Source organism: Poecilia formosa, unplaced genomic scaffold (assembly GCF_000485575.1).
Source record: "Poecilia formosa unplaced genomic scaffold, Poecilia_formosa-5.1.2 Scaffold363, whole genome shotgun sequence".
Lineage (NCBI taxonomy): Eukaryota > Metazoa > Chordata > Actinopteri > Cyprinodontiformes > Poeciliidae > Poecilia > Poecilia formosa.
Window position 1 is genome coordinate 117,143 of NW_006800302.1, and position 10,977 is coordinate 128,119.

At 35.0% G+C, this 10,977-nt stretch overlaps 1 protein-coding gene across 2 annotated transcripts; it reads right to left on the minus strand.

Moving 5' to 3' along the window:
• vrk3 (VRK serine/threonine kinase 3) lies at positions 1-10,977 on the minus strand. Of its 2 annotated transcripts, none has more exons than XM_007574846.2 (16): positions 10,870-10,977; positions 9,513-9,697; positions 9,295-9,429; positions 9,039-9,161; positions 8,266-8,400; positions 7,133-7,285; positions 5,585-5,628; positions 5,374-5,440; positions 5,068-5,152; positions 4,887-4,989; positions 4,705-4,797; positions 3,868-4,000; positions 2,585-2,702; positions 2,439-2,497; positions 1,373-1,513; positions 1-395 (listed from the first exon to the last, which is right to left on the minus strand). In XM_007574846.2, coding segments are annotated over exons 2-16 (1,575 nt in total). In that variant the 5' UTR covers position 9,697; positions 10,870-10,977; the 3' UTR covers positions 1-393. The 2 variants fall into 2 exon arrangements, with proteins under 2 accessions (XP_007574908.1, XP_016517704.1); XM_016662218.1 differs by having other exon boundaries at positions 1-397; positions 9,039-9,164.

Genomic DNA, 10,977 nt, shown 5'->3' on the forward strand with positions numbered 1-10,977 from the left:
TTTTAAACAAGAAATTCTGTTTATTTGGTTTAAAATCATCTATTTTAACTTACTACTAGATGTTGTTGTAAAGAAAACAGTAAACCTTATCCTTTATTCACATTCAGAAAGATTCAGAAGTAAAAAAAATACAAACAAAACTCACAAAAAGCAAAGCAAAAGTTCCCCAACCTGATGAAGTTTCAATAGAGCGGCGTCACATTAAACCAGCAGTGTCAGCAGCTTCCTGAATTTAAAACCAGTTCAGGTTATGTTAGAAACCTCACACTAATGGTTACTGCTTGAAATGCTGACCAAAAGACTTGAACTGTTCAGGATTCAGTGCATCGAAAACTATCACAGATAAAAATTCAGCTATTAAAACCAACAATGAGGTTTCCTCCAAAGTCTGGATTCTGTGAAAGAAAGAGAGAAAAAAAAAAGATTCAATGTGTTTACTTCTATAAAACTGCTTTAAATCTGTCATTAATGAAAGCACAAATCTGACAGGCCATTTATTTACATTTTTAGAATTTTGAATAATCAATTTGTTTATTGTAAAAACATCTGACAGATTAAAATAACTATTTCATCAAATCCCCAGAAATTATCTTCTATAACGCAGCAATTAAATAAACAGCACAATAGAGAAATTGTTGATAATTTTAACCTGAAAGTGAGAAGTCTAATTTATATCATATGATAAGCATTTGACTATTTTCTTTGCTGGTTTGACTCCTTCATAGAACAATTTGATTTTTACTGATATTTAATTACAAAGTGGTAGATCCTACACTGCAAAAACACAAAATCTTACAAAGTGTTTTGGTCTAGTTTCTACTGCAAATATCTTACATTTCTGCGAGTTACAGTATACTGTCTTAAGACAATAATCTCTGAAAAATATTAATTCCATGGGCAGATTATTTCCCTTGGAAAAAAAAGTGAAATAATCTGTTTGCTGGAACTAGTTCTTTTTTTAATCAATATTAAGGAATTATTGAGTTAAAAGAGTCTCCTGCATCTTTCTGAAAAGATAGTTGTAATTAGTTGCTTAAAGGCCAAAAAATACAATGAAGTATTAAGGCCAGGCTAAGAAAAAAATTTAAGTCATAATAAATGCATAAGCATGAGATTGTTATCAGTAGCAGCACACAGACTGCTACTGATAACAATCTGATGCTGATGTGTTCACAGAATACAATATTTATAAAACAAAAGGTAAAAAAAATCAAGCACCATCATGTAGCCTTCCACTTTGCAGTCACGCACTACTTAATGTTGGTCTACCAGGTAAAAAAGCTCCTTGCTGTGGGTGTTAATCTAAATAACTACAGAGATTCCTGACATTGTGGTGGCGTTTTCAGTCTGGGCTGCAGGTGGAGTTACTTACATATGGGCAAATTGAGAGGCTGCTCCACCGAGCCGCCCAGCTGCTGCAGGGAAGCACTGAGTTCAGACTTCAGCTTGGAGTAGTTTGGTTCCTCTGTGTACTGCAGAGACATCACTGCAGTCAGGAAGCTCTGAAATGCACCTACACAAAAAACAAACAGGTATAAACAAGCAGCAGGCCATCACATCTGGTCAGAAAAAAACAAGTGTGACTGATGCGACAGCATTTTGAGGCCGTTGTAGATGGAAAAAAAATTCATTTACACCAAGAAACTGAAAGTTTTAGATTAATCTCAGAACTTTCCTAGAAAAAAACCCAAATAATTTCTGGTTATGAAAATTTGTTAGAAAAAAACTCACATTTGGAAATCAATCTCAGAAATGTTGGGGAAAAAAATATCCCAAACAGTTCTTAGTTTCAAAAGTTGAAATATTTCAACTTTTAAATTCGCAAATTTACAAAGTTTTTCTGGAAAATATAGGATTTTTATTTTTTTCAAATAAATTTGAAATTTTTCAAACAGAAATTTACTTTTGTTCTAGAATTTGTAATAAATAAATAAAAAATAACCCCCCCCCCAAATATTTAAGCTTTTCTTGGAAAATAACTAATTTTTTTTTATTTGCAATGGCCTGTTGTAGATGTAGCCTAAAATCAATATCATATATTGATCACTTCACCTCGATAATGATAAATTGATAACAAGGATGAGCTTCAAAATGTTGCCAAACGATTGATGGCGCATTTCTTATTTCTCCTCAAATGTAGAAGCAGCCAGCGATGCTTTTAGATGCTTTTACGTTTGAAATTTCCTCCATTTTCTCAACCTCACCATTTTTTTCGCTTCTTGACACTGATTGGACGGGATGGGATCATGTGACTACAGACTGTACATGTAGCGTAGTGTCTTAAAGGGACATGAGCATCAGCAACCTTTATGTATCCAAAAAATTATAAAAACGCTTATTTTTCTTTCCATGTCTTTTGAAACACCAAAAATATCGCCATGGACAAAATGGCGTCGGTCATTGTCAAAAACTTGGGTGTCGGTTAATTTTCGGTTTACCTGAAACTTCCCTCTTCCCAAAGCAGTCTCTCAGCAGGGCTCTCACGTCTTTCATATACCTGGCAGAAAATATGTCAAAAGTTTTTAATATTACTTGTAATTAACTAAAGGTAGGACGGAAGTCTTTGGGTCTTTTCTTTCTTTACCTCTGTTTCTCAGCTGTCACCAGCTTCGGATGGTGGAGTTCAGACCACGGCAGCGTTCCCGTGTGCCACAGCAACATGCAGTAACCCAGAGACTGCAGGTCACTGCGACGAGACGGGGCTGAAACACACCAATGTTCATACTTTACCTCCTTTCATGGAAGAAAAAAAACACAACGTTGCTCATCCTCAGAAACCCGCCTGTTCATTGATTGTTGCATTAAAGAGTCTGCACAGCATCACAATTATATTAGCAAGAGGAAAATCACATCTATGATTATGTTTGCCAAATGACCAGATGGAGAGTGGGTGGAGATCTGGAGGAAGGAAAATAAATCTCACAATGTGGCATTAATACTCCAGTAGTTAAAATAACGACAACTTTCAAACAGGATTTAAACAAACCAGCTTCTGATTGTAATTTTATTTAAAATGTTTCAGGTGAAAACATTTTTTTTAACCCCAAAAGCATTACCAACTCTGAGAAAAAGATTTAAGATCACCTCTGTGGAGACTTGTTAGCTTGCACTACATCTCTTCTTCAACCCACCTCTATTATAAATTAGCTTTTCAAGTGGTTTCAGTTATGGCACTTCTGGCATGTTATGAGGAAGAAATTTGTGGATTTATATTTTGTTTTTATGTTAATTGTGAAAGTGTGTAGTACCATTTAGCAATACAAAAATACTTTTAAATCTTTCTAATGGCTGACAGGATGTGGTCCTTTGTGACATCTTGGACATGCTGGCAATGAACCACTTAGCAGGGCATAAAGATGGACAGACACAAAAAGGAACGAAGGAAATAAGACCAAAATGAAACAAGAAGGGAAGAAAATAAAGGAGGAAAGCCACAGGAAATAAAGGAAGAAGGATGCAAAGAAGTAGGACAGAAGTAGGAAGGAAGGACAGACACTGGGGGAGAAAGACAAGGAAGGAATACAGGAAATAAAGAAAGGTTGACACAAGGAAATAATCCAGTTATAAAGGAAAGGAATACACAAGGAAGGAAGGATTAAAGAAGGAATAATATAAGGAAACAAGCAAACAGAAATGGCTTGAAAGAAAATAAATAATGAAGGAAAAGTGGCAGAAAATGGGAGAGGACATGAGGGAAAAAAACAAGGAGAGAAAGAAGGAAAAAAAGAAGGAAAAAATAAGAAAGAAAAGACATGGGGAAAAGGACACAATCACAGAATGCAAGGAAGAAGAGAAGACCCAACTTCAGGTAATGTGGAATAAAGTTGGACAGTACCAGTATTTTGTAAAAAATAAAAAAACACACACCTGCTCCTTTGTGTGTGTCCAGGCTGATGAACTCCATGGCGCCCTCATGTGGCATTCTGCTGGATTCGCGGTATTCCACATGCTGGCCTCCTGGACAGTACCTGAAGGCATGGCAGTATCCTCCCAGGTACACCTGCCCACACACACACACACACACACACACACACAGTTAGTGGACAGGAAAATGGTCCACTAACAAAACTCTGGAAAAAAAAAAAGTTTTTGCCTAAACAAAATTAATTTGAAGAATAAATAGAACAATTTAGACAAACTTCACATCTATAATATTGTAAAATGGTTATATATACATTTATATTATTGTCATATAGATACATAAATTCTAATTTTTAACATGCTATGTATTTAACATTCTTTTGTAATTTTGTATGATAGTATTTTGTTTGTTCCAGCAAAGTGACCAAGTGCTTAGAAAAGCCCTAAACAAATAAAATACATAATTATCACTATTATTTATTATTATAACTTGACTATTATGATGATGATCATTAGTATATATAAACTTTAAAACAGACCTGATTCACAATTTACAAACACAAAACAGAAATCAGAAAAAAGCCACAAAAATGGATGAATCTCTAAGCCTTTTAGTTTTATTAGTTTGAATGGTTTAGGAATTCAGGCTCCTCAGTGCCTCCACTTTTTTGTGTATACTTTTTGCTACAAAACTATTTTGTATTCAGTAAATATTGCATTTTTGCAGGAAATGCCAATTTTTCTAGTTTCTTCTGGGGTTTTTTTTTTTTACTTGTATTTGTTTGGTTTTATTCCTCAGAGGCTTCACAGGCTAAAGTTTCCCACTGAGACGCTTTGTTTCACCTGTGATTTCTGCCCAGGCTTGACGTAGATGTTCTCTGCGTTGATGTCAGCATGAACGTACTCTTTTGAATGGATGAACTCCAGCACATCAAGCTGAAAGGAGCAGACATGTCACATTTTACAAAAAAAAATGTTTTCCTGAGTGCATAAAGGCAGCTTCTACCCAACAGGATGACACTCACTATCCTACAGGCGAGCTGGAGAACGGCCTTCTCAGAGAGAAGCTCGTTTTCTTCCTCTAAGATGGATTGGAGGGAGCTGCCCATGTCGGGAAAAATCAGAAACCTACAATTTAAAATTAGAAATATGTGATTCAGTGTAAAACGCCGTGACAAAAGGGGGAAATGGAGACTGAATTCACACCTGTACAGGTCTGCATGAAGACCAAAACCAACACAGGTGGGGATCCCCAGAAAATCCAGTTTGTTCTGCTTGATCCACTTTTCCACTACAGACAAAACAAGTCTTAAAACAAGGATCATCACGCAACATGTCACCTCTAGCACTCTGTTTAGGACCTGATCACACATGAACATGAAAGCTAATGACAGATTTGTTTAAGGTTTACAAATCATATTGAAGCATGAGTCTGCTGTAATACAATCCAAACAGGCAGAAACCTCAGTGGCAACACAGTAAGTCTGCTATCAACCCATAATAAGCTCCTACCTGATGCAGATTTAGCAGCTCTTTGCAGGAAGTTCTGCTCATTGAAGATTCTCCCATCTTTAGCTCCCTAAAATTTAGAAAATGAGTTTGATTACATTGATTCTGCACTGTAAAATTAACATTAAAAAAGCTTCACTAGATGTGCAATTGAAATCACAGTGTGTTAAAATTTTAATGAATTTATGAATAGAGGACTCAGAAAACCACTGACCAGTTTGAGGATATGATCGGCTTCTTCTGAATTGGGTTGAGCCACTGAAAAGTACAAAGAAATATTACTGAATGGGACTGATGTCAAGCTCCAGATGTTTGTTTTCATACAGAATCAACTGGAGATTAAGAAGCTAGTGCTAGTGTCGAAGAACTTCAATAATTACATTTAACAGAACAATTAAATGCTTTAACAGTGTGTGATGAGGAATCAGACAATTATAAATATATTCAGTTCTAAACTAGCTACAAAGCTATTAGTTTGCTATAAAGGCTGCACATAAAAACAGGGAATTAAAATAATCAACTTAAATATGTGACATTAATCAAACTCTAATAAAAGTAGTTTATCTGGAAATTCTTTCCTTTTATTAATTAAATATTGTCTTAAATGTCCAACTGTCGGTCTTTATAGACATGGACACATTTAATGGCGACATCCAGATTTTTAGTCTGGACCAGACTAAAAAGATGAATTAAATTAATTAGAAGCTGTAACTAATTAATCATAATTAACTGCATTTTTATTAAATACCAATACATGCCAAAGGTTAAAATTTGAATAAAGTTTTTCAATGCCAATAAGTTTTGACTAAAGTCTGAAACAATAAGTGATTTACCAGAGTCTCCATAGCAACGATTGGACATTCTAACAGGTTGTTTAGGAGCTAGAACACGTGACAATGTGTAGCTGGACAACCAGCGAACAACTAAAGGTCTCCACAGGAAGTTTACTTTTATTAATTTAAGATCTTTTATGAATGGATTTTGTGAAAGAAAAAAAAGACGAAAGTTTTCGAAGACAGAGAGCGTACGTGAGTACATCAATCATGAGCCGTTTACTTTCTCCTTAACTGCCCAAATTCTTGTTGCCATGGTTACCGGAGAAATATACGTCACAGATAGTTTGCTGTTAAGAGCGCTCACTCTGCCATATTTCTGCAAATACAACGTGAAGAAGATCGTTTGTAACACAAATCTCACACGCTGATCAAATTTCAAACCAAAACATTTTTTAGCCATTCTTAGCATGAATTTAGTCAAACAATTTGCAAACTCTGAACTTAACTACCAACTTATTAATGTAACTTATTTCCACTATAAACTAATCTACAGTATCTGACCGAATGGCATCTTACATAAAGGTATGAAGTTTGTTTAACTGGATTGGTGATCTGTAGAAACTGCTTATCCACATGACATTACAAACTCTTTGAAATAATTTTACATAAAAATAAAATACCGGAGGAAAAAATGGTTCTCTGGACAGGTTGCCATCTCTCCTGTATAAATAGCAGCAGAATGAGCTGAAGAGAAACATTAATTCTGTCAAACATAACAATTCCCTAATGCACTAAATAGATGTACTCAAAGTAAAAGCTGGATTGCTTTTTTAGATTTGAGAATTTGAAATTATTCAACTCCAATAGAAGATTAATTTACTCTAAGGTTTTGTATGAATCTTTACAAAGGAAGGCAACAAATGTGGCTGCAAAAAAAGACACTATTCAACTACTGATACCTTTTTTTTAACATCACATTATTTCACCTTCGTACAGGAGTTCTATCATGTTCTGATCAATCAGCTTGATCAGTTTCCACGTCTTGCCCAACTGATCGGTCAGCTGCTCCCCTTCCGGCAGCGGCTCCGGCGAGGACGCATGCTTTGCCTTCTTCGATTTGCTCCAGCCTCCTGTTACTGCTGTTTATAGATGTACATAAAACATGAATAATTATAAAGCTTGGAAGGAAAAACATATAAGTAACTGAGTATGTTGCAATTTAAACCAAACTCTTCATCAATTTAGAAAATAGCAAGTAAAGCAAACAAAATCAGACAAATAAAAAAAAAACTCTAATGCACAACGAGGAGAAAGATTAGAAACTGATCTCTCCACTAAAGTCTTCACTTATTTATTTTCATAAATAACAGGAATGCCATAGAAAAACAGCTAAACCAGATATGCCAACAGATTTAGAATAAATATCTTTTTAAAAAATGCTAAAAATACAAGAAAAACAAAAACATTTTTAAAACTGGAATATGTACATGTGACATACTTATTTTCTGTATTTTCTTTTATTATAGTGTCCTTCCTTATACTTTTTTGTTTATTCACATCTTTATTGTAGCCATTCCTTATCATGTTGCCATGTTCTGACATAAACATATGTCATAAACATAAACCAATAGTTATGTAGAGAAAACTTAAAAGAGCAACAGACAATTTCCAAAAACTCAAAATCTTACCAGTTGTTTTTGACCTAGATTCTGGTGCAAATATCTCAGTACACCTGAAATAAGGCAAAACTAACTTTCTAATATTATAAATAATTGTTATTGACAAGTTAAATAATTTGTGGAAGTAGAACTTTTTAAAAAAATCAATATTGAGGGATTATTGACTTCAAACAAGCTCCCATATCTCAGTGAAAAGTTGCCACTAAGTTAATTTTGTCTTATTTCAAACGTACTAAGATATTTTCATTAGATATTAGACCAAAAATCCTTGGTAAGATTTTGTGTTCTTGCAGTCTCCAGCTCTCAAGTCTAGCAAACATTTTTTCCAAATAAGTCTGATATCTTCTGTGAACAACTAACAAAACAAATATGATACAGGAGAAAATACTGCACTGTTTGATTTAATGACAGTAGCATAGAAGTGAATAAGTGCAGCTTACTCTTTGATAGAAACTTGAAGGAAACGGAGCGCTCCGTCTTTGATTCCTCTGTTGCCGTTTCATCAGATGCGGTCCTTCCCACTGCTGCTGCTGCTTCATTTTTAACGGGGCTCGAAAGTTTCCCTTTTCCCCTGACTGGAAAAATGAAGAAAATTTGGACTTTCTATTAACCATCTGCAACACTGCCCACTTTTGTTATTTTATAGCCACAAAGTTTAAAGTTTAATGTGGAGATTTTATGTGATGGAGCAACACACAAGAGAGAATAACTGTGACCTATTTTTCATAAACATTTACAAGCAGTCTGATGTGTATCTGCATTAATATCTGAGTTTACATTTTACTGCAGCAATGGCATTGTAATTGTGCAAACTTATTTTATCCACTTGTGCTTTATAACGTAACTCTGCTTTAAACTTCTCCACTACTTTGTCCCTTACCTGTCTACTGAGTTCATAGAGCTCCATTAAGTGCTGATTGTCCACTGATGACAGCTGGATTTATAATAATTTTAAATTACACACATGATGTCTCTTTAAAAAGCAGCTGATGTCACTGGATTTTATTTAGGGCTATAAAAGTAAAGAGGTTTTAACGACCAGGCACATCACAATTTTTCTATTTTACATTTTGAAAGCCATAATTTTCCTTTCACTTTAAAATTCTGTGATTCTGAAATTCGAGGTTGTAATGTGATAAATAATTAACATATTTAACTGCACTCTGTGTATAAATAGATAAATTAAGCAGACTTTTTTTTTTTTTTAGCTCACCCTGTCTAGGAGATTTCACAGCAGGAGGTGATCCGGCTTCTGAGGTTGGTATTGCCTCTGGTTTAGCTTTGACTTTGCCGATTTGCTTCTTTTTATCAGGTGTTTCACTCCCAACACCCTGAACTGCTAAAACAAACCATGAATGTTCAGGTTCAGGACCACAAACTCTCACTCTCTCCTCCTCCTGGTCAGAAAGTGCAGCTAAAACTATAATTTCTCTTTCATTTCTTACCATTTTTCTATATATTTTTTTTACCTTTAGTCTTGTCATTTTTGACTGGAGATGATGAAGGCTCGGCGGGTTTGGCAGGTGTTTCCTGCTCCAGGGTTTTACGGGTCCTTCTCAGAGAAGATCGAGGTGACAGTGGAGATGGAGTTTTACGGCCCGGAGCTGCAGAATGAACACATTGACAATCCTAAAAACTTACATTTACAGACAACACTGACGGGTTTTGCAAACAACTGTTGGCTCACAGGTCAAAGTCGGAGGAGGGCTTGAGTTAGTTTCAGTTGTTTTTGTTTCGTCCTTTAAAGAAACAGCTGAAATCTTGAGTCCAGCTTCATCAGGAGAGCTGGGAAGTTTGTCTCCACACGATGGGCAGAATCTGAAATCAGGCTGTAGCTTCATCCCACATTGTGGGCAAAAATGGAAAGGCATCCTGGAAGGGCAAACACAGAGGTCATCAGTAAGCCAACTAAATATTCATGCAGGAATTAACTTTACAGATAAAAAATGTTATTGTACAAAATGTGGTTCCTCACTGAATGAATATCAGACTCAAATCTTTTCATCTACATAAATGTTTTTCTTACGATTTTTAAAAATTCAAATTATTTTTTAAGATAAAAGTTAGTTTCCCAATGAAAGTTTTAATCAAATTTGACAACAGGAATCTCAAACCAGGTTTTAGATTTATGTTTTAGGTACTTGGATTTAATTCATGAGTAAGCGTGGGCCCCGGTGTTCCAGTATCTCCCAGTTTATAATCCAGCTGAATTGCGATGATTTATGAAAATCCTGATGAATTTGTTTTCATTAAAGGGAACAGTTTGGGTCAAATGAGTGAAACTTTGATACGTTTGGGTGTTCCAACAAGTTTGGGAGCTGAACACATCCAATCTGGTTTCCAAATATGAAACTGATTAACTTTAATAAAACTTGCTTATACAACAACCTGTAAACATTCAGGGATTACATATGTATAACTGAGTCTGTAAGGATAGTTTTAAATGTGGATTAGAGAAAATTAGGGTTAAATTTAAACTTGTGCACCCAGATTTTTTAAAATCTTAGAAGTTGTTTGCTGTATCATCGCCAAACAACTTCTAAGATTGTCCTTGTAAAATAGTTACAAAGGAATAATATTCTCAAGGAGACTACAACAGCACATTTGTATGTTTTAGGATAATTTTGCTTTTAAAATCATATTTGATATTGAAGCTCTACTCACAGGTTACATTTTACTTGGAAAACAAGTCCACCTTATTAGTTAATATTCGGATTACATAATGTGATAATATTTGGCCGTAGTAACAATACTCACCGTTTTACTATATGATAAATAAAACAAGTACCATTTTACAGATATAAAACACACTAAAACCAAAATCTGTGTGTTTTAAATTAATTTATTTCAAAGTTCCTCTATTTTCTTTTTACCTTGTAACTTCAGCTAGGCTAACAATGAGAAAGACATAAATTGCAGCAATAAATACGCTTGTAACTTCAGCTCACTACCGAGCTTTACTTCTAACACATTATATCTACGTACGACTTACTAAAACTGTCTCATAAATATTGTATTAAGCATTTCAGGAACATTTCAGATACCTTTTAAACTCAACTCCACCGCAGTGTTTGGGTTCGCTTGGAATTCTTCTTCTCGGGATCAAATAGTGCAGCAAGTCAATGGTGGAGCAGATATGCCGCCCCCTGCCG